Source organism: Microcaecilia unicolor, chromosome 4 (assembly GCF_901765095.1).
Source record: "Microcaecilia unicolor chromosome 4, aMicUni1.1, whole genome shotgun sequence".
Taxonomy (NCBI): Eukaryota; Metazoa; Chordata; class Amphibia; order Gymnophiona; family Siphonopidae; genus Microcaecilia; species Microcaecilia unicolor.
In genome coordinates, this window is record NC_044034.1 from 172,191,169 (window position 1) to 172,214,263 (window position 23,095).

Below are 23,095 nucleotides of genomic sequence, written 5' to 3' on the forward strand. Positions count from 1 at the left end.
CAAAATGGAAACTCTAAAGTATCAGTTATAAAGTGGATTTTCCTCAATTTCCCCATTTAAGTTAGAAAAGACTTGTTTTTCTGAAGTATCTGCAGGTGCACGGAAATAGTTGATAAATAAGGGGTGGCAACTTTCCAGTTGAGCAAGATTGTGGTCAGCTAGTTTGGAGTAAACATGTATAACATTGGAGCGAATGGGTTCCCATTAGTTACAATAGGACCAGGAGAGTATAAAAGGCAGGGAGATTTTGGGCGTGTTAGGAGACATTTCGAAGTGCTAGAGGAGATGCTGCCCGACTGTCCACCCATCTGCTTGTATACCTGATTCTGATGTATTATTGTGGTAAGCTATAATAAAGCCGATTATTCTTGCAACTTGTTCCCTCACTCTTTCCTATAGAATATTTAGAGACTTAGTTAAACTCTTGGGGCAAAAATGGTTAGTAAGATAATACCTAAGCACACATATACTGGTTGGGAGTCAGATGATAGCCTTCAGGGGAACCTCTCTGGTAGATGGCTGGTTTGCCAACCTACTAGAGGGGGTCTTCATGGGCCTTTCTAAACCAAGTAAAAACAAGCCGTATCACCGTCTACTGGAACTGTATTGCGCTTAGTGACCGAAGACACTACTGCATCCACCACAGGCACCTTCAGAAGAGATTTATCAACATCTGGAACTGGATAAAGGCGCACCATGGTTCTTGCTAGCCTAAAGGGAGAATCTGGGAATTCCCACTGAGCCTGGATGATATCCCTAATGTCCTGGTGCATAGGAAAAGTTTTCCATGGACACCTAATTCCCTTAACTAGTAAATCAACCTTGCGCACCTCAGGAACTGCGGACTGATCTTCCTCAAAACCCCCACCCTCATCAACCCCACCCCTTCCGTCATCACCCCCACCCCGCCGTCATCAACCCCGCCCCTTCCGTCATCACCTCGCCCCCGCCGTCATCAGCCCCACCCCTTCCATCATCAGCCCCGCCCCCGCCATCATCGCCCCGCCCAAAGTCACCAAACCCCGCCTAAAATGTCACAAACCCTGCCTCTGACGCAATTAGCCCCACCCCCGCGGCCGAAAAACCGCCCCAAAACCCACAGAGAAAAAACAAAACGAGCCCAAAAAAACGCAACCCGCCGCGGGCAAAAGTTTCCCACGGCGGGTTGCGGAAAACCACCCAATTGGGCGGGAAAACCACCCATCTGGCAACCGTGAATCTAAGGCCAGTTGGCCAGGGCTCTTATTGGCTCGCTAAAGTCAGAGTTCTCAGTCTCCACCTGCTGGAAGGAGTGCACAACCCACCAGTTATTTCCTAGACTGGTCCAGAGGGACACTAAGGAAGCTAAATTTATGGGGGTCCAAACCCATGACAGTGTAATCAGAGTCCGGTAGCCAAGCTAAAACTGAATTGCAGTCACTTAACCCACAGGCAAACTGTACAGCAGCGTGGAAACAGTGCTATATAACACAGTTCCCCTGAAACAGCCTAAATATAAATGGTAAAAACACACCGCAAAACTCTGAGCAAGCCACCTCCAGGGGGGAAAGGAAGGATCCTGGTCCCCGGAGGTGCCAGCCTTATATTGACACTGGTAAACCCACCCTCCCCTTAACAGAATTACGTCCCTATTAGCAGGTGATTCCTGTGAGCAAAATTTAAAATATGACAGACCAATAAGGGTATGCATGCTCCCGTGCTCTGCGCGCAGCCTGGGTTAAGGTTCGCCTTCCCCTTCAAACTCCAGAAGGTCCAGCCTGAGCTCCAGAAAAGGTAGGTTGGCTCGTCCCCCCATTAAGGGTGGGCTCTGGACAACGGCAAACACAGAAGAAAGCGGACCTCCACAATGGAAAAACCGAGAAAAGAACACAGCGAAGGTGACAAGATGGATGACGCCAAACAAACTTCTACTGGACTCAGAAAAAAGTTCACAGCAGGAGTTTATTCTTAAAAAACTGGACTCGACACGAGTCGTGTTTCGGCCGTTCAGGCCTGCCTCAGGAGTCCCTAAAATGGTATAAAATGAATTATATTAACTCAAAACATTGATAAAAACGGATACATTACAAATAGTCTAAAAGCATAATCTCAAAAATAATTATAACAGACACAAACCAAATATCCTAAAAAGGTGTGTGTACTTATTTATAAAACATGGAAACATTAAAAAATGTATTAAGAAATGATATTACTAATACAATAAATTGTATTTTAAAATAATCTAAAACGTCTCTTCCATTCAATAAGTATCATAAACACTTGATGAGGACCATAGATTTTGCAACAAGATGAATCAAAAACAGTGACAGAATTAAACCAGACACGATCATGAACATGCAAATACATTGACAATGCATAAATAATAATTTCTTATATTATTAAAAATAAAAATGAATAATGATAACTTCAAATTACACATTTACTCTTTTAAAAGGTATGTAAACATATCTGTGACATACAAATACATTGACAATCATGAACATGCAAATACAATAACAATGCAAAATTAAAAGAGAGACATCCAGTTCAATAAGTATTGTTATTATTTTTGTATTGTCAATGTATTTGCATGTCACAGATATATTTACATACCTTTTAAAAGAGTAAATGTGTAATTTGAAGTTAATATTATAAAGAATAATAATAACTTCAAATTACACATTTTGCAACAAGATAAATCAAGAACAGTGACAGAATTAAACCAGACACGATCATGAACATGCACATTGACAATGCATAAATAATAATTTCTTATTAATAAAAATGAAAAATAATAACTTCAAATTACACATTTACTCCTTTAAAAGGTATGTAAACATATCTGTGACATACAAATACATTGGCAATCATGAACATGCAAATTATTATTTTTAATGATATTAATAAGAAATTATTATTTTTGCATTGTTAATGTATTTGCATGTTCATGATCGTGTCTGGTTTAATTCTGTCACTGTTTTTGATTCATCTTGTTGCAAAATCTATGGTCCTCATCAAGTATTTATGATACTTATTGAATGGAAGAGACGTTTTAGATCATTTTAAAATACAATTTATTGTATTAGTAATATCATTTCTTAATACATTTTTTAATGTTGTTTCCATGTTTTATAAATCAGTACACACATCTTTTTAGGATATTTGGTCTGTTATAATTATTTTTGAGATTATGCTTTTAGACTATTTGTAATGTATCCATTTTTTCAATGTTTTGAGTTAATATAATTCATTGTATACCATTTTAGGGACTCCTGAGGCAGGACTGAACGGCCGAAACACGACTTGTGTCGAGTCCAGTTTAAGAATAAACTCTTGCTGTGAGCTTTTTCTGAGTCCAGTAGAAGTTTGTTTGGCGTCATCCATCTTGTCACCTTCGCTGTGTTTTTTTTCTGGGCTCTGGACAAGCCATTTAAGCTAAGTACTTCTGTTTGTCTCTTTCTAGCACACATCTCTTTGAATTAACAGATACAGTAACAGAACAGGCTAATGCTCAGAGAAGGAAAACATATCTGTCCATTATGAAAATTCATAGTAACATAGCAACGTAGTAAATGATGGAAGAAAGAACATCTCAGGCCTGCCCAGAAAGACTGTTGGGATTGTGCCTACTTCATAGTTCAAGTTACCTTCCCCATGCTTGTGCTGTTGAGGTTGTACCCACCACACAATACAATTACTTTCCCCTGATTTCTTAGAAGTACAAAATAATTATATGTTCTGTTTATATCATTGCATCTTCTTTAGAGATCTACGGTGTATATCTTACTCCTTTGTGAATTCTAGCACTATTTTTACTTCTACCACTTTTTCGGGAGGGCAATCCAGGCATCCACCACCCTTTCGGCTACCACACTCCTCTGCTAAAAAAAATAAATAAGTATTTTCTGATGTTGCTCTCAACTATACCTCTTTGTAGCTTTATGACATATTCTGAAGTTTCAACTCAAATTTTTGTTCAATAATTCCTTTCAAGTATTTAACAGCATGTCATATCCCTTCTAAGGTATAGGAAAAAATCCCTACGTGCACAACGGTCCAAGCAAAGAAGTAGGGATGAACCAAACAAACACACTTGCAGCCAGCCAGGGATGATGCGCTGCAAACGTTGTAAGACCTTTTGATGTGATTGGAACAACAATACCATTTCTTTCTTTCCTTTTACCTTGAAAAGTTGGTTGGTTTTGGCACCCACCAAAGACAGAGCTGATTTGACCCCTGAAGCAGGCAGTTTTTCTGCTGAAACACAGCCTCATATCAGGTCTACAATTCAAGTGGTGCTTAAAAAAGACATTTTTACTCATCCCAGATTGGCTGCAAATTTGTTTGGTTCTTCCCTACTCCTTTGCTTGGACTATACATATTTAGGACCTGCAGTCTCTTCTCATATGTCATCGGATGGAGACTTCTTAACATTTTTGTCACTTTCCTCTGTACTGACTTCAGCCTCTATGTTCTTAGCAAGAAACGGCCTTCAAAATTGAACACAGTATTTGTTCATCCTGTATAGAGGCATTAGGACCACATCCTTTCCGCTCAATTCTTGAACCATTTCTTCATTTGAGTGGAGATCAGTAGCACACGGCATGCACATTCCTTTCCCCATTAAATATTCTTTTCTTACTGTAATATTAACATAGAATAAATCCACATAAATCACACTCATCCAAGAGATACAGAGGCTCATTGAAAATGAGCACCACAATGATCCTATCAAGCTGGGAGTCATCCTGTTCAACTCTTTTGATGCTACTTACCTAGAAAAAAATGAATCCAGATTTTAAAATTCTTCATAAAAAACTTACTTTGTACTGTGTAACTAGCATTACAGTACTATGCAACTATGCTACATAAATAACTATAGGACACAGCCTGCACCGTCATGCAGAGAGACCTGGGGTTGGTTCCTAAATCAGTTACTCCACTGCCCACATCAGCCAGAACTAGGGATGCTGTACAGCAGGGGTGTCCAACCTCGGCTCTCGCCAGGTTGGTTCTTCAGGATTTCCCCAATGAATATGCATGAGCTCTATTTGCATACAATGGAGGAAGGACTACAAATAGATCTCACACATATTCATTCCATTCCTATCACAACAATGGCTAATTACAAATCTTTATTATATCATACAAATTCATCAACATGATAGATAAAATTGATACATACACATCACATTGTTGCTTATAATTCAAACATATATTTCTATAACATCACAAAAAAACAAACAACACATCAATACACTTCCTCAATGCGGAACCAGTAATGGAGTGTAACAGTCTTTGTACTTATCTCAAGAATTGTCCACCCCAATGTTCCACAACCAGATGCATACTTGTATTTTTTGTCGCCAAAATCTTCAACTCGCACTCCTCAATGTGGCCAAAAAGCAATCAATGAACACTGCAGAAGTCAATCCTCCAGAGCTATTGTTAAATGTGCATACTCTCCAAAAACGTTCCGCTCAACACTCCCCACCAAATGAAATGGAATTTTGTAGAAATGTGTCCAAAGTCACCAAAATTAACGCTTCCTTTAATTTTTAACCCTACACGGTCCATGTTTCACTCACCAGAGCATCATCAGGGGTCGATTATTTAAATACAGAACAATCATCACTGTGGCATATTTTCAAATTATAAATCACTTCAAACATCCAAACTATACACAATATTCAAGCTAAATAACCAAAGAAACTTACTGGCTACAACGAGCCGCAGACAACTCGATCATGCTCCCATGACACAGCGGGTAAGTCAAAAAGATGCCCGCGCATGCGTATGGGCAGGTCGGAAGTTTAGTCTTTAAATACACCTCCTCTTCTATACAGTAAGCCACTCAATCTCCTTGTTAAGACCGTAAGGGGTTACAGTATTCCACATAAAAATCATTCGTTGTTCCTTCCTGGACAACATCAAAGGAATACTGCCACCCCTCAGGGCTACCACTTTGTATAATACTACAAATCTCAAATCTTGGACCGCAGGGCCCACCTACAACCAATGGGATTCCTGGGGAGCTTCCATGTGTTGTAAACATAAATGGCTTAAATGTTGGGCTATCTGAAACTTGATCTTACGTGTGGTCTGCCCAATATACCACAGACCACATGGGCAACATATCCCATATATACACTGAGATGAATTACAGTCAGTGTGCGTCTGTAGTTTAAATATATGCCCCTGTGAATGTGGGACCATGATCTCTTTCACCTGCAGGGCATACTGGCAATAATCACATTGGTGACATGCACAATGTCCCCTATCAACCTCATCCCCACCAGCATGCACCACATCCTTAGTCCCTCCAGTAAAAAGCCTCTCACCCAAATTCCTACGAATGAACGAAAACACAGGCATATTCTGGAATTGAGTGCTTCTTAATAATTTGTACTACCGATTTAGATGCATGAGTGTACGGCAATACACATATAAGACGCGACGAACATTTCAGTGGGGCAGGCTGACTAACCAGCTTATTTTCGAAAGAGAAGGCCGGCCATCTTCCGACATAAATCAGAAGATGGCCGACCATCTCTCAAGGCCGGCGAAATCGGCATAATCAAAAGCCGATTTTGGTCGGCCTCAACTGCAGTCCGTCGCGCAGCCAGCCAAACTTCAAGGGGGCGTGTCGGCAGGGTACAGAGGGCGGGACAGGGATGGGACAGGGGCGTGGTACGAGATGGCCGGCTTCGCCTGATAATGGAAAAAAGAAAGCAGACCCTGACGAGCATTTGGCCGTCTTTACTTCGTCCTTTTTTTTTCAGGTCCAAGTCCCAAAAAAGTGACCGAACTGACCAGATGACCAGCCTCAAATGTCATACCCAGCTCCCTGACAGCAGTATACAGGTCACTGGAGCAGTTTTTAGTGGGTGCAGTGCACTTCAGGCATGTGGACCCAGGCCCACCCCCCCTACCTGTTACACTTGTGGTGGTAAATGGGAGCCCTCCAATCCCCCCCCCCAAAAAAACCCACTGTACCCATATGTAGGTGCCCCCCGTCACACATAAGGGCTATGGTAATGGTGTAGAGTTGTGGGGAGTGGGTTTTGGGGGGGGGATTTGGGGGGCTCAGCACCCAAGGTAAGGGAGCTATGTACCTGGGAGCTATTTTAATGTGCTTTTTAATTTTTAGAAGTGGCCCCTACGGTGCCCGGTTGGTGTCCTGGCATGCCAGGGGAACCAGTGCACTAGAAATGCTGACTCCTGCCACGACCAAATGCCTTGGATTTGGCCGGGTTTGAGATGGCCGGCCTCGGTTTCCATTATCGGCAAAAACCGAGGCCGGCCATCTTAAACCCGGCCATCTCTGACATTTGGCCGGCCCCAACCGTATTATCGAAATGAAAGATAGCCGGCCATCTCATTCGAAAATACGGTTGGCCCCCGTCCCTTCGCGGCGCCATCCTCGGAGATGGGCACCCTTAGAGATGGCCGGCCCCATTCGAAAATGCCCCTCCATGCCATTCCCGTTGAATGTTATATGCATGTTTCACCTCCCTATGTACCACCTTTGAAGGGTAACCCCGCTGCTTGAAACGGGTCATCATAAGCCCAGCTTGCTCCTGAAAATCTTGGCGGGAACTACATAATCTGCGAATACACAGGAATTGGCTCCCCAGAATGCCATCCTTCAGGTTCTGGGGGTGATGGCTATGATAATGTAGAATAGCATTACGATCCATGTCTTTGCGATAGGATCGTGTAATAAATGGCAGTATGTATGTGATGTTATAGGGATATATGTTTGAATTATGAGCAACAATGTGATGTACATAAGTATTGCCATACTGGGAAAGACCAAAGGTCCATCAAGCCCAGCATCCTGTTTCCAACAGTGGCCAATCCAGGTCACAAATACCTGGCAAGATCCCCAAAAAGTACAAAACATTTTATACTGCTTATCTCAGAAATAGTGGATTTTCCTCAAGTCCATTTAATAATGGTCTATGGACTTTTCCGTTAGGAAGCCATCCCAACCTTTTTAAAACTCCACTAAGCTAACTGCCTTTCATTCTCTGGCAACAAATTCTACAGTTTAATTACACGTTGAGTGAAGAAAACTTTTCTCAGATTCGTTTTAAATTTACTACATTGTAGCTTCTTCGCATGCCCCTTAGTCCTAGAAATTTTGGAAAGCGTAAACAGACGCTTCACATCTACCCATTCAATTCCACTCATTATTTTATAGACCTCTATCATATCTCCCCTCAGCCGCCTTTTCTCCAAGCTGAAGAGCCCTAGCCGCTTTAGCCTTTCCTCATAGGGAAGTCGTCCAATCCCCTTTATCATTTTCGTCGCCCTTCTCTGCACTTTTTCTAATTCCACTATATCTTTTTTGAGATGCGGCAACCAGAACTGAACACAATATTCGAGGTGCGGTCGCACCATGGAGCGATACAAAGGCATTATAACATCCTCACTTTTGTTTTCCATTCCTTTCCTAATAATACCCAATAATGTGTATGCATCAGTTTTATCATGTTGATGAATTTATATGATATAATAAAGATTTGTAATTAGCCATAGTTGTGATAGGAACAGTGTTTGATACAAGTGGTACAACTATATTGTAATAATTGTACCCTGATATTTGCATTATCTACATATTTATTGGGGAAATCCTGAAAACCCAACTGGATTGTGCCCTCGAGGACCAAGGTTGAACGACGCTGCTGTAGAGGAAACAGTCAAAGCCCATGCAGGCGGGGAATCCATCACCATGCAAATGTGATCCCTAGAGGTTAGACATGAAAGCTCCTCCAAATTCTCTGGCTAGGTGAATTTGGAGGAAATGTTGATTCAATAACAGGTATCGGAGTTTAGAAGAGTTTAGTAATTGTTAGTACACTACACGCTGACCCTGCATGAGTAGCACCGGGTCAAATATGCACAGGAGGGTAAACATCTAGACCAGTGGTTCTCAAACCTGTCCTAGGGATATCCCTAATATAATGAATAAGCAAGAGACAGATTTGCATGCTTAACACCTCCATTATATGAATTTTTTCTATGCATATTCATTAGGGATATCCTGAAAACCCAACTGGCTAGGGGTCCCCCTAGAGAGCGTCACACCACACTGGCATCTGGAAAATTTATTTCACACAGTACCTTGAGAACTCTACCAGATGCAACCACAAATCCCTGGAATCTATATAGCGTGACCAAAATTTGCGTGCACAAATTCAGGCATATTCTGGATTTGCGTGCACAATTTAATTCGTTAAAACAAGTCAATCAGCTCCAATAATTGCCACTTAACAGGAAATTATTGACACTAGTTGGCTTTAATTATAACTTACACACACAACTTGCTAGGTATATTCTATAAAGTGGTTCACATAAATTCTAAGGCATGCAGCCAAAAAGGCGGTGTGGCCATGGGCATGGAATTGATGGATCGTGGGCATTACAAAAATTATGCGCATGGTTAAAGAATACCCCTTCATCGCGCCTAACCTAGGCGCCGGTATTTACACCAGGTTTTATTTGGCAAAAATTGCCATGACTAGGTTTAGGCGCATATTCTAGAAACTGCACCTAAGGTTGGCACGATTTATAGAATACACCTAGGTGGAAATTTTTTTAGCGCCAATTTTTCAGGCACCATATGTAGAATCTAGCCTAGCTTGCCAGTTTCTGAGCATTTGCAAAAGAGAGTAGTCAGCGATGCCTACCAGCACAAAAGGGAAAACTTGGAAAAACTTTGCATCATAGCATACAGACTGTCTGATGGTGGAAGCTGAAGTTCTATATATATATATATCAGGTTGAATCATCCCATTACATTCTAAAGCATTTTGTTCAGCTCTGCTTTTCCGTTTTACCATAAGGCGAGGATGCTTCTACGCAGCTTTGCAATGACATGATGCTGGGGACAGTGCAGGAATTTACTTACACTGATCCCTCAGTTCCCAAGTGCAGAAAGAGGCTGCATCATGTGTACTAATTGAGCTAAAAAACCACAACCCAGAGCAAGTGAAACAAAACATGTCTATTTCTCTGGTCTATTTTGTTTGTTCCTTTTATTTTATTCTATCCTTAACATGATGGATGCCTAGACCCTCTGAGAATGCCAGCAATAAACCCAGACAAAAGACACCACCCAGCTGAAGGACAGTACGCCCTTCTGCAGCAGGCTACTTGAAAGCTCATAATTAATTAAAGCAACCACTGCTACAGACAACAGAAATGAACCCTTGCTTTTGCAGACAATACATATAAACCACTTCAGAATGAGACCCTGTAAAAAGGGAACAAGCTGAGTCTGGTTTGCATTTGACTACTCGCCTTTCCAAACCCCAGCTCAAGGTGAGCTATATTACAGGTAATGTAGATAAGCCCTGTAAGGAACAACTATCTTTGTACCCGAAGCAATGGAAGGTGAAGCAACTGGCTCAAGGTCACAAGAACCATCAATGGAAGGAAGCTGGATTTGAACCTGACTCTTAGCTTGTTGCTCTAACAACTAAGCTACTCCGAATCTGGGCTGTGTGACCCATGGAAATCATTCACACCACAGATCCGACTACTAGTGGAAGAGTAGCCTAGTGGTTAGAGCAGTAGTCTGATAAGCTCGGTTCAAATCCCGCCCCTGCTCCTTGGGATCTTGGGCAAGTCGCTTAACCCTCCATTACCTCAGGTACAAACAGACTGTGAGCCCTTTGGAGACAGGGAAAGACCTTTTGTACCTGAATGTAACTCACCTTGAGCTTCTTCTAAAGTAGTATAATCTAAATCCAAATAAATTATTATTATTATGGCCTTTCAGCTTTGAACAAAACTAGCCAGCTCTCTTTGGAATTTATGGATCCTGGCTCCCAAGCAATTGATTACTTTCTTTGAAGGGATTTTTCGAATTAAAAAGTTCTAATCAATGGTCCTTAAACACCCAGACTTTTTTGTTTCAAAACTTAAGCAGACAGCTCTTCACACTCCACTATTTGTTTCCCCAGCACACAGAAGGTTTTATTTCAGTTTACTAATATTTATCATCTTATTATGTCTGCATGCAGACCATTAGAAAAACCGTTTCCCCTAATGTGATTACTAGTATTATTCATCAATTCTGTAGCACATACTGGATGTATGTAGACATATAAGACCCTGTTCTCTGAACCCACAATGCAACCCAGACAGAAGAGACACAAATAGGAAGCTTTGAGATAACAGGGGTTTTCTGACAGGGAAAATGCAAAATTGGGTGGATTGTAGATAGAAATATCTGAGGAAGGGGTAACTTTAAATGACCAAAGCTGCAAGAAATGGGCCTTGTTTTATAAGAGAAGTCAGTGACATAGGTAGGTGCAATTCTCTGTCCATAGCTGGACTGCTACTGTACTCAGACAGCCCAAACTGACATTTAAAATGGATAACACTTGAGAGGGGAGGAAATTTCTTACTCTGTATTGTTCTTTATGAGGTTCACTTATGTCAAATCATATTGTTGAAATGTTTAACCTGTTGGATTCTCAATAAAAAAAAGTGTTGAAATAAAATAGATAACACTTGAAAACGACCTTAATATAGTTCTCTGCAACTCTAAACAAAACCAAGAGATTTCAAGTCTCAAAGGTGAGTTCATACATGGGGTTTAACTGATGGCAGGGATCACTTGCATTATAAAAATGTGAATCTTATCAGAATTTTAAACTCTACTACAAATTTTCTCACTATTATTTTATAGCAAATACCTGACAAGTTCATCTGTAGGAAATTCAAACTACACAAAAGGCTGAATGGCCTATAGGAAGCTATCATTTAGCAGTGCAGTAACAATTTCACAGAGGATATATGGTAAAGAACATAAACCAAAATTACTTTTTTTAAATTAAAAATAGTGGAAAATAAAAATTAAACAGCAGCTGCTGTGATATTGGTCAATATAAGCGATTGTGTTACCCAACAAAAATAAAAACTAGAAACATATCACTTACCGGTAGGACACAAAGCACTACAGCCCATTGTTCATGAGCCCAGCCCAGCCCCCTTCATCTTCTTTGCCTGGGGATGACAATGTCTGGTGGAACCTGAAGCCCACCTTTTCATTGTTCTCTTCGGTGAAACAGTACTGTCCTAACAGAATGCTCTATTGACAGTACAACTCTCAGAGACTAAGCAACTGACTGCCTTTTTAATTTAATACGATGCCACTGGAGACTCCTAGACCATCAGCAAAACAAACCAAATCAGCCCTCTCACATCCTGGCAAGTTGCAGTCTGCGTTTTAAACATTCTGCAATAAATACATTAGAGGTTTCTCATACTCATCGCTGAATTAAAGGACTCTCACTATGCCCAAAATGTAGTTTCAGGAGCTTTGAGAGTTTTTCATATCTAACAACATATTCTCTACCATCACTGTATTATATGAACATAAGCTTTGCCAAACTGGGACAGACCGAAGGTCCATCAAGCCCAGTATCCTGTTTCCAACAATGGCTAATTCAGGTCACAAGTACCTGGCAAAATCCCAAAAGATTAAAACAGATTTTATGCTTCTTATCCTAGAAATAAGCAGTGAGGTTTCCCAAGTCCGCCTTAATAATGGCTTATGGTCCTTATCTGCTGTCACCTATCTATGCAATAGTTTTGGCTCTAGTGTGGTGGCTATCTGCATTGTTCATTTTTTGGCCACCAAGGGGTGCCATCAGCTGTCCAGTGTATGCATTTGGGGGGTAATTCTATAAACTAGGGGCTAACATTTACATAACGTATGAAGAGGTTTAAAATGCTAACATATAGCCAGCGCTGCCCAAGTGCAATTCTGCATCGCTCACTTAACTTATATACAGCACATGTCTGTGAGGAGCAGCATGGGTGGGGCTCCCACTTCTGTGAGTAACTTGCAGATTACTGTCAGAAACGCACACACCTTTGCTACTATGGCTGATACAAGTACTCGAATCAATGTTAGGCACATTAATACCTGGCTTCACTTGTATTCTATAAAAAAAAGTAGACGTCTTTGTTTCTTTATAAAATCGGCTCTTACCACATGCCGTCTGGATACCTATTTCTAGGGACCCCGTTACAGAATTGCCTATTTGGTCAGTGGTGTACCTAGCTTGCTTGCCACCCAGGGCAGGTCACTGCTGTGCCCCCTCTGAGGCATGCCACACCCCCATAAAGCACATCACCCCCCACTCCCCCTCCCAATATGCATCACCCCCACCACCCTTCCTCCTAGCAAGGGGGTGCACAGAGCAGTCGCGCAGCTGTCGGCTCTGTCGGTCCCCTGCCCCGGAACAGGAAGCAATTCAGAAGGGATAGGGGATCGGCAGAGCCAACAACCTTGCGACTGCTCTGTGCAACCCATTGCTGCTGCACCCAGGATGGACCACCCCACCCTAGGTAAGCTACTGCATTTGATTTATAGGCTTTAACAGGCTACATCTAGTGAGTGGTTTTGGTGTACCTACATATGCATACAGTCTTGCAGGAAGTCAGCAGTTTCTTAGGGCCCCAGATAGAACAACCGTATGGTTGCAGGGAGTCAGGGGGGACAAGTAAGACGGCAAGAAGATGACACTACTTACTACTACTATTTATCATTTGTATAGAACTACTAGATGTAAATGATAAATATAAAAGAGTAGCCATACTGGGTTAGACCAATGGTCCATCTAGCCCAGTATCCTGTTTTCTAAACAGTGGCCAAGCCAGGTCACAAGTACCTGGCAGAAACCCAATTAGCAGCAATATTCCATGCTACCAATCCTGGTGTAAGCAGTTGCTTCCCATGTCTGTCTCAATAGCAAACTATGGACTTTTCCTCCAGGAATTTGTTCAAATCTTTTTTAAACCCAGATACGCTAACCGCTGTTACTACATCCTCCGGCAATGAGTTCCAGAGCTTAACTATTCATTGAGTGGAAAAATATTTCCTCCTATTTGTTTTAAAAGTATTTCCCTGTAACTTCCTCAAGTGTCCCCCTAGTCTTTGTACTTTTGGAACAAGGAAAAAAAATCGATTTACTTCTTCTCATTCTACACCACTCAGGATTTTGTAGACCTCAATCTTATCTCCCCTCATCTGTCTCTTTTCAAAGCTGAAGAGCCCTAACCTCTTTAGCCTTTCCTCATAGAAGAGGAGTTCCATCCCCTTTATCATTCTGGTCTCTCTTCTTTTAATCTTTTCTAATTCCGCTATTTCTTTTTTGAGATACGGCAACCAGAGCTAAACACAATACTCAAGGTGCAGTCACATCATGGAGCAATACAAAGGCATTATATTATTTTTGGACTTATTCACCATCCCTTTCCTAATAATTCCTAGCATCCTGTTTGCTTTTTTGGCCATCGCCGCACACTGAGCAGAAGATTTCAGCGTATTATCTACAATGACACCTAGATCTTTTTCTTGAGTGCTGACCTCCAAGGTGGACCCTAGCATCAGGTAACTATGATTTGGATTATACTTTCCAATGTGCATCACCTTGCATTTGTCCACATTAAATTTCATCTGCCATTTGAATGCCCAGTGTTCCAATTTCCTAAGGTCTTCCTACAATATTTCACAGTCTGCATGTGTTTTGACAACCTTGAATAGTTTTGTATCATCTGCAAATTTGATCACCTCACTCGTCGTTCTGATTTCCATATCATTTATAAATATGTTAAATAGCAACGGTCCCAATACAGATCCCTGCAGCACTCCACCCTCCTCCATTGAGAGAAAAGACCATTTATCCCTACCCTCTGTTTTCTGTCCAATAACCAATTCCTAATCCAGAACCCTGCCTCCTATCCCATGACTTTAATTTTCTCAGGAGTCTCTCATGAGGAATTCTATCAAAAGCTTTCTGAAAATCTAGATGCACATCATCAACCGGCTCACCTTTATCCACATGTTTACTCATGCCTTCAAAGAAATGAAGCAAATTGGTAAGGTAAGACTTCCTCGGCTCAACCCATGCTGACTCTGTCCCATTAAACCACGTTTGTCTATGTGTTCTGTAATTTTATTCTTTACAATTGTTTCCACTATTTTGCCTGGCACTGACATCAGGCTTTCCGGTCTGTACTTTCCCAGATCACCCCTAGAACCCTTTTAAAAAAATCCATGTCACATTGGCCACCCTCCAATCTTCAGGTACTATGGACAATTTTAACAACAGGTTACATATTACTAACAGCAGATCAGCAATTTCATGCTTGAGTTCTTTGAGTACCCTTGGATGTATGCCATCCAGTCCAGGTGATTTACTACTCTTTAATTTGTTAATTTGACTCAGTACATCATCCAGGTTCACTGAGTTGTCTTTCAGTTCCTCCACATCATCATCCTTGAAAACCATTTCTGCTACAGGAGATCTCTCACATCTTCTTCCGTAAAGACAGAAGCAAAGAATTCATTTAGTTTCTCCACTATGGCTTTGACCTTTCTGAGTGCCCCTTTTGCTCCTTCATGATCTAATGGTCCCACAAATTCCCCACAGGCTTTCTGCTGTACACCAAATATGTAAGAGACAGTGGCCAAACAACCAGCCAACCACTCTGCCAGCCAGTGCCTCACAGCTCCAGTTTGTTTCTTTTTCAGTTATTGAAAGGAGCTTCTCCCACACACAAGAGAATTGAAGCTGGCGAGTTGTTACTAACTCTAAAGAAGAGATTAAGCTTTGGAGACAGCCGAGCGAGATAAAGAACTGAGATTGAAAGAAGAGCCTAACTGTAGCAGAAGGAGAGATTAAGGTTTGGGCACTGAAAAGGCTGAAGGGAATAATTTAGTGGGGGCTACACAGGTTTAAGGAGTGTATTCTGTCTGCACAGCTCACATTTTGCACTTGTGTTGAATTGCTGCCACCTACATCATCCGATTACACTAGGTGGCCCAGATAATCTCAAAGTTTATAACCATAAATAACCTCTAATCCAATAGGTCAAGGATATAACCCCCCTTTCTCCTATTGGATGTACCCTGCAACCATTTCCTGACTTAGGGTGTAATCTTTCCCTAAAAGTGTGGAATGCTGGGGAAGCTGTTTACTCCCCCCCCCACCCCCCCCCCCCCCCAGTAAATCCCTATTTAAGACAAAGGGTTTTGAGTTGTTCCTACAGTTAACATCTCATTTCAATGCTAAGAACAATTGAAATTCAGTGTGCAAAGTAATGCAATCAATTGAGTATTCAGAAAAACAATCACAGTTGTATGGACTCAGACTGCCCTTAATTCCATCTTATCTTACTGAACACTATTAAATATATATATTTTTTTTGGGGGGGGGGGGGATTGCCAGGTTCTTGAGACAGGATGCTGGGCTTGATGGACCCTTGGTCTTTTCCCAGTATGGCGGTGCTCATGTGCTAATTGCTATGCAAATAAATTGTTTTGGAAATTATGAAACAGGCCACTGGCTGCTTTGAACTAGAATTCTTCAGAAAGGGCAGAATCTGGACTGGCAGGGTCCTATTTTACTGAGATAAGGAAATAGGCTGCTGAGGGGAGAGACAGACACAGGAGGTACTGAGGGAGGAATGGATCAGAAGTGCAGGCAGAGGCCAATGCAGAAAGTCAAACGGAGAGCCGCATGCCGATGGCTGAGTGTGTCACTTCCATTGTGAAATTACTGATAAAATATAGCACGGTGATGTATGCCAATGAGATGGAAATTTCAAGCGCATAGAATTTATGTACTAATCGAGGGGAGCCTGTTTGAGGAGCAAAGTTAACAAACAAGAAATCCATACAGGTTAAAACCAGAATAACACACACAGAGAAACAGAAGAGGGCATTGCTTGAGAGCAAACCAAAACCACTCATACAGGGCTCAGGACCACTCACACAGGGCTCAGGGCTGTGCCCAAAGGCATAGCATAACAAGACAGTGCCATAGCGAGGGCTAATGGCACCCGGGGCGGGTCGCCGCTGCGCACCCCCCCCCCCACCCGAGTACAGCACGGCGCGACCCCCCCTCTGCGGCGCCCCCCCCCAGACCACATTCTTACCTGCGGGAGGGCCAATCCGCCCCGAGTGCACGTCACTCGGAGCTGTGTCGGCCCCACTGGTTCCTGCTCGCTCTGCCCCGGAACAGGAAGTAACCTGTTCCGGGGCAGAGAGAGCAGGGAACCAGCTGGGCCGGCACCCCCCGAGCGCGTGCACCCGGGGCGGACCGCCCCTCCCTCCCCCCCTTCCTACGCCACTGTAACAAGAAGACCAGTTCCCCCAGAATCAAGCAACAGTACAACAAGAAAAAGGAAAATAGACCTGTTGCAAAGGCAACACAGGAAAGCTCCCTGGGTCCTTATAAAGGAGTAGGCTGATGATGTCACAAGTAGGAAATGAAGCAGAGAGACCAAAGTGAGGCTTGGCTAACAAAAAGAACACACAAGTAGGAAATGAAGCAGAAGCAGGGAGACCAAAGCGAGGCTTGGCTAACAGGAAGAACAAAAACAGGAAAAAACGCGGACTGGAGAGGTCACAGAGGTAGATACAGAGAAACAGTAGGTCTGAACATAAGGGCACGGCCACAACCGTGACAGAACTGGAATGTTCTGTGCGTAAAAACTAGCCTCAGGTTAATATTTATGTACAGAACATTCCAGATCATATGCAGATGTGTGCTGGCACTTTTGTTTTTGTTCGGACATGTGCACAGGCTGCTACCTCCTGTTCTGTCCTTTAAAGTTGCAGGTACTGATCTGGTTGCAGAAAAAAGAAAAACAAGGCATTTACATCCCCAAAACTGGCATTAAATCCTGCCAACCAGTGGCGTTCCTATGGGGGCTGACACCCGGGGCGGATCGCCGATGCGCCCTGCCCCCCGGGTGCAGCGCCCCCCCCCCCCCCGGAACAGCACGACGCCCCCCCCCCCGGCGAAAAAAACCCCGATCCCCCGGCAAACCCCCCCCCCCAGGTGCACGCCACTGGGGGGGGGGGGCTGCCACGCACCTGCCGGCTCTTCGTTTTCATGTTCCCTCTGCCCCGGAACAGGAAGTAACCTGTTCCGGGGCAGAGGGAGCATGAAAACGATGAGCGGACAGGCACGCGGCACCCCCCCCCCCCAGCGGCGTGCACCCGGGACGGACCGCCCCCATCGCCCCCCCCCCCCTTGGTACGCCACTGCTGCCAACTAACCCTTGTAGACTATCCCAAACCTGGCAATAATTTATTCGCATTATGAAAGCCTTGAAATCCCTAATATCCCTCATTACAGTTCCTTTCATATTGTGTGTGCCCATGTCTACCATGTGAGTTCAATGCCATGGTGAACCTCTTTTTGCATAACACACAAACAGGAAGATTCCTCTACATAAAGTCAAACAGAGAAAAGCAAAAGTAGAGGATGCCACAAACCAAAACCGGCTAAAGGGATAGATTAAAAGTCCTTTAATCAAAGCACCAGTGACCGGATCTGACAAGGTCCGTGTTTCAGCGGGAAGCCGCCTGCTTCAGGGGTCACAATACTGGGAAAGTTTCACTGTGACCCCTGACACCACTGAAACTCAGACCGTGTCATATCCGGTCACTGGTGCTTTGATTAAAAGATTTTTATTCTATCCCTTTGGCTGGTTTTGGTTTGTGGCATCCTCTACTTTTGCTCTTTTTCTGTTTGACTTTTTGCACCATGCAGTCGAAAACACGCACATGGAACATTCATTAACTGCACATTTCTGAATCAGCCTCAGAGTGCAACGATGGAAGAAAGCACTGAGGATTGATCAGACACATAACGTATAGAGTTTAAGAATTATGTACTCCATGGAGTACACCTTTCCAGTCTCGAGAGGAAATCGACCCAAAATTAGGCGCTGGGAAAAAATCCGCAGCAATCACTATTCTATAGAAGCATTCCAGGCTGATACCTTTTATAGAATAGGGCCTAGTATGGGTTCCCGTGCCCAATTTTGGGTGCCAGGACTCAATGCCTGCTGAAACCTGGTGTAAATCTTGGCATGCAAGTTGGAAGCGTAATCCTGGTATTCTATAACACTCTGCCAAAATATCTGCAATGCCCCTAACCTGCCCATGCTCCTCCTATGGCTACACCCCCTTTTGGGTTGCGTATGAGGTGCTTTGGGTGTGCAGTGTTATAGAATAGTGCATAAGCAGATTCACACATAAATCCAAATTAGTACCGAGTGCCAATTAACTCTAATAATTGGTTATTAGTACTCAATTGACTAGTTTACGTGCGCATCTGGGTTCGGCACCTTATATAGAATCCAGGGTTGTGTGTGTATCGCACTATGAAAATCTGCAAACTTGAATCCTGGTCATTTATGATGGGCATACTTCTAACTTAACATATTTATTTCTCAGGCACACTGATGAATAATGTTGCAATGATCTAATACAACATACAGGGTCATTGTTACCAGGGTCTCACTCTGATTTTATGCCCACAATGAAAACCCTTCTTGCTAGTGTCTGGCTATCTAAATATTTGAGTGGAGGAGTGGCCTAGTGGTTAGGGTGGTAGACTTTGGTCCTGGGGAACTGAGGAACTGAGTTCGATTCCCGGCACAGGCAGCTCCTTGTGACTCTTGGCAAGTCACTTAACCCCCCATTGCCTGCTGCATTGAGCCTGCCATGAGTGGGAAAGCGCGGGGTACAAATGTAACAAAAAATTTAAAAAAATAAAAAAAAATTTGATGCTGAGAGTCAGGGATTTCTGTCTAGACTTACTAGGATTAATAGCAAATGCTCAATCAGCAGTCCTCAAAGGGTTAAGTCAAGGCTCCCGTAATGCCCCCATTTTCTGTCCCAAAATTTGCAACCTTTTAGATTCAGCAAGTTTCCTGGTGGAGGAGGAAAATTGTTTTCAAACATTGAAGGCAATTACTACAGGAAGCAAATCAAAAGTAAGGTAACATGACGCTGATAGCTTAATTTATCAAAAGGACCGACTATTTCCCACATAAAACACATTAGGCATGTAACACAAAATAAATAAATAGCTCTGCTGTGTCTGGTTGAAAGGCTTTGGTTCACAGGACAGGAAATTTAATTAAAGTAGACCTTGCCAGTTATTGTCATTTGTAATTATATTCTGACTCTCTAGAAATAATGCAGAAACAGGGCACAATGTTACCTGTACGTTTGATGTAGATACAATTACATAAGGTTCTGAATAAACAGTCAGGAGTATAAAAGAAGATACATTGTCTGTACTTAACCCCACATGTTAAAATTTCATTATGAATGGAATACCTCATCCCGTTAAGACTTAATAGAAGATACACCATTGGTACTCCCACCCCCAATACCAGACAAGCCATAGACCCCTTTGGATTGAGTTCTAACATGGAGACACCACTCAATATCAGTACTAATTGTCACAGATTTCTTGCTAACCTTGGAATAGATCCTTTGATGGGAAGGATTTACCCAGAAGCAAAGGGAGGGGTAGCTCTGTGGTTAGAACAGTGAGCTGAATCCCAGGGAAGCCAGGGTTCAAATCTTGCTTTTTCAACTGTTCCTCCCTGTGCTCCTTGAGCAAGTAATTTAATACAACCTAGACTAACCAGTGTGATAAGGCCGACACAGCCCATTCACTTTCAATGGGCTGTATCGGTATTGCCATGCGGCTTTGTAATAAGTCCACTTTGACATGACAGTAATGCAGATACCTCATTAAAACTCACCTTGAGTTGCATTTAGAAAAGGTGAGTAATTAAATTCGATATTCAAATTATAATTAAAGAGCCCCAAGCAAAATATCAAGATATGCCCCTACAGCAAGGGGGATTCACTTCAGAAGCAGATATACTGTAGGAGGTAACCGTAACAACTTATAAATAGCATCTGCCAAGTAGGCTAACCCTGCTTCCAGCTGAACATTATGGTGCCCGTTTTGTGTTGCAAACTGCTGATGCCAATTCAGGCATACACTTGCCATGAACGAACTGCAAATTGTCGCTTGAAGGCCAAAGGAAGCCACTTCAAAGGCTTGTTTCAGTGAGCCTTCTAGCTTCCTATCCTGTAGGTCTTTTAGGGCAATGCCCCCTTCCACCGGCAAGGTGGTCTTCTTAGTCACCACCATAACCAGGGAGCACACCCTGGGAAGCTGCAATCTATCTTTCTCTGGGAAGCTGCAATCTATCTTTCTCCTCCTGAACTAACATGTAGAGGCGAGCCATGGCTCTCCCCACTCTCAGCACCACATCCGGTGAGACTCATTCTGCTGTAATCAGGTTCTGAATGTCTGGATGCATTGGGAAGGCCTTAGAAGGACCTCTAAACATCCTGATGATCAATGAAGATTAACTCCTGATGCCAAAGCAGGAGGCTCCTCAATGGAAAGCATCATCAGTACCTCAGAAATAAGAGTATTGGGCTCCTCTTTATAAAACAACTGGTATAAAGTACTTAAGTTGTTTTATAAAGAGGAGCCCAATACTCCTTATGATAGAGCTCTCCATCCTCTAACTGCTCCTTCAATGATGGCTCCTCTGAATAGACCGAGACCACATCAGATAAGAAGGGAGAAGTAGAGATAGCCTCACCCGCTCACTCCCAGAGGTCTAAAAGAGATCTCGTAGGAGCCGGAGGGGCAGCGAGGTGAGAAACTGAAGCACCTTGCAGAAACTCTGTTACTCCTAGAGGTCTAAACGAGATCTCTTAGGAGCCGGAGGGGCTGCAAGGCTATAAAGCACCTTGCTGCAACTCTGACTGTCCCTGCTTCAGTAAATATGTCTGGTGTAAGAGCAATATAAACTCTGGAGAAAACAAAGATCCCTAAGTAGCAGAATGCTTTGTCAGGCCCTGAGGCTGTAAAATGAAGGCTGTGCTCTAAGCAAGATCAGCCAGAGGCTGTTCCTCACTGCCCCAACAAAATGGCACCCGTTCCTGTACTCTCCTGCATCAAACTGGTCCTGCCAAAGAACCCAAAGACTCCAGCATATTCATACTGGGCCAAATCCGAAGATGTGCTGCCACTGACCATTTCTTCTGCGTCCAGTGGGATTTCTGGTTTGCATGCATGGCAATGCCCAAATGCCAGCCGGCAGGTCCAAGAGTGGGAACACTGCTTAACTGCCTCCACGGGAGTCACCATTCACCCCAACTGTCACCAACATAGCACAATGTGTCCCAAAGCGGTGAATCAGGATCCTTCCCCTGCACCAAATAGAACTTGCAGCCCTCCAAGCAGTTCTGAGCCAAACTTTAGTCAGACTTACCACTGCCAGCTACTCCCCTGGAGCTCACCATCTCCACAAATCTTACTACAGATGAAAAAGGCTCAGGACTGATACTCTGTCCCATGCTCTCCAGCAAACATGTTTCCTTCTTCTTACTTAAAAAAAAAAAAGTTAATTTCTTGTACTGGAAAAGGAGAGTTCCAGAGGAAACAGGGGAGAGGTGAAGGGAGGGAAGAAGTAAATTTGTGGGCACCAGAGACAGGGATCTGAAGACCTCCAAATATGACTCTCTGCAGATTCAAGCCAGCTGACCAACTGGATCAGGAGCAAAGCACTCAGAACCAGAGGCTGAACAGTTTATCCATCCACCTGCTGGAGACAGAAAATACTGAGAAGCTAGACTGGATGCCAAGAGAGGATGCCAAGAGAGATATGTCTCAGTTCTCTATCTCCACCTGCTGGTTTTGAAATAGTTTGAAGCTAAGTTACGGAAATGCCGGTACACTAAATATTCACATGTGAATTTGGCAGGTAAATGTTAGCACTTCCTATATAATAATTCTCACCTCCAACGTTCTAATCTTGCAACCTGTGTCCGTGGCTCCTTCGGAGTTGCTGAGCTAGGCTCTGTAGTCAGGCTGACGTCACCGTTGCAATTATGAGTGTGAACTTCAGAACCCGCAAAAAAAGAAAAAAAAAAACATTCCATGCCTCACAGCTGATCCATGTCCAGTGACCCTCCTCTCTCCCCTGCCCCCCCCCTGCAGCCACCCATGTCCAGTGACCCTTCTCTCCCCTGTCCCCCCTGCAGCCACTCACGTCCCGTGACCCTCCTCTCCCCCTGCCCCCCCTGCAGCCACCCATGTCCAGCGACCTTCCTCTCCTCCTGCCCCCCCCTGCAGCCACCCATGTCCAACGACCCTGCTCTCTCACCTGCCTCCCCTGCAGCCACCCAGGTTGTGTAGCAAATTCTTCGGGGCAGGCAGGAAAGATCCCCGGTCCTGCCTGCCCGCTG

The 23,095-nt window shown here is 43.4% G+C and overlaps 1 protein-coding gene across 2 annotated transcripts in view; it reads right to left on the minus strand.

Moving 5' to 3' along the window:
- PARVA (parvin alpha) overlaps positions 1 to 23,095 on the minus strand; it is a 137,319-nt gene that overhangs the window by 62,665 nt on the left and 51,559 nt on the right. The window contains exon 1 of one of the 2 annotated variants that reach the window (XM_030200974.1): positions 11,934 to 12,005. The exons of the other annotated variant lie outside the window; for it this stretch is intronic. Within the exon in view, the coding sequence (XP_030056834.1) occupies positions 11,934 to 11,961 (28 nt within the window). The 5' untranslated portion in view covers positions 11,962 to 12,005. Of the gene's footprint in view, positions 1 to 11,933; positions 12,006 to 23,095 lie in introns of those variants that run through there. 2 annotated transcript variants of the gene reach the window in all.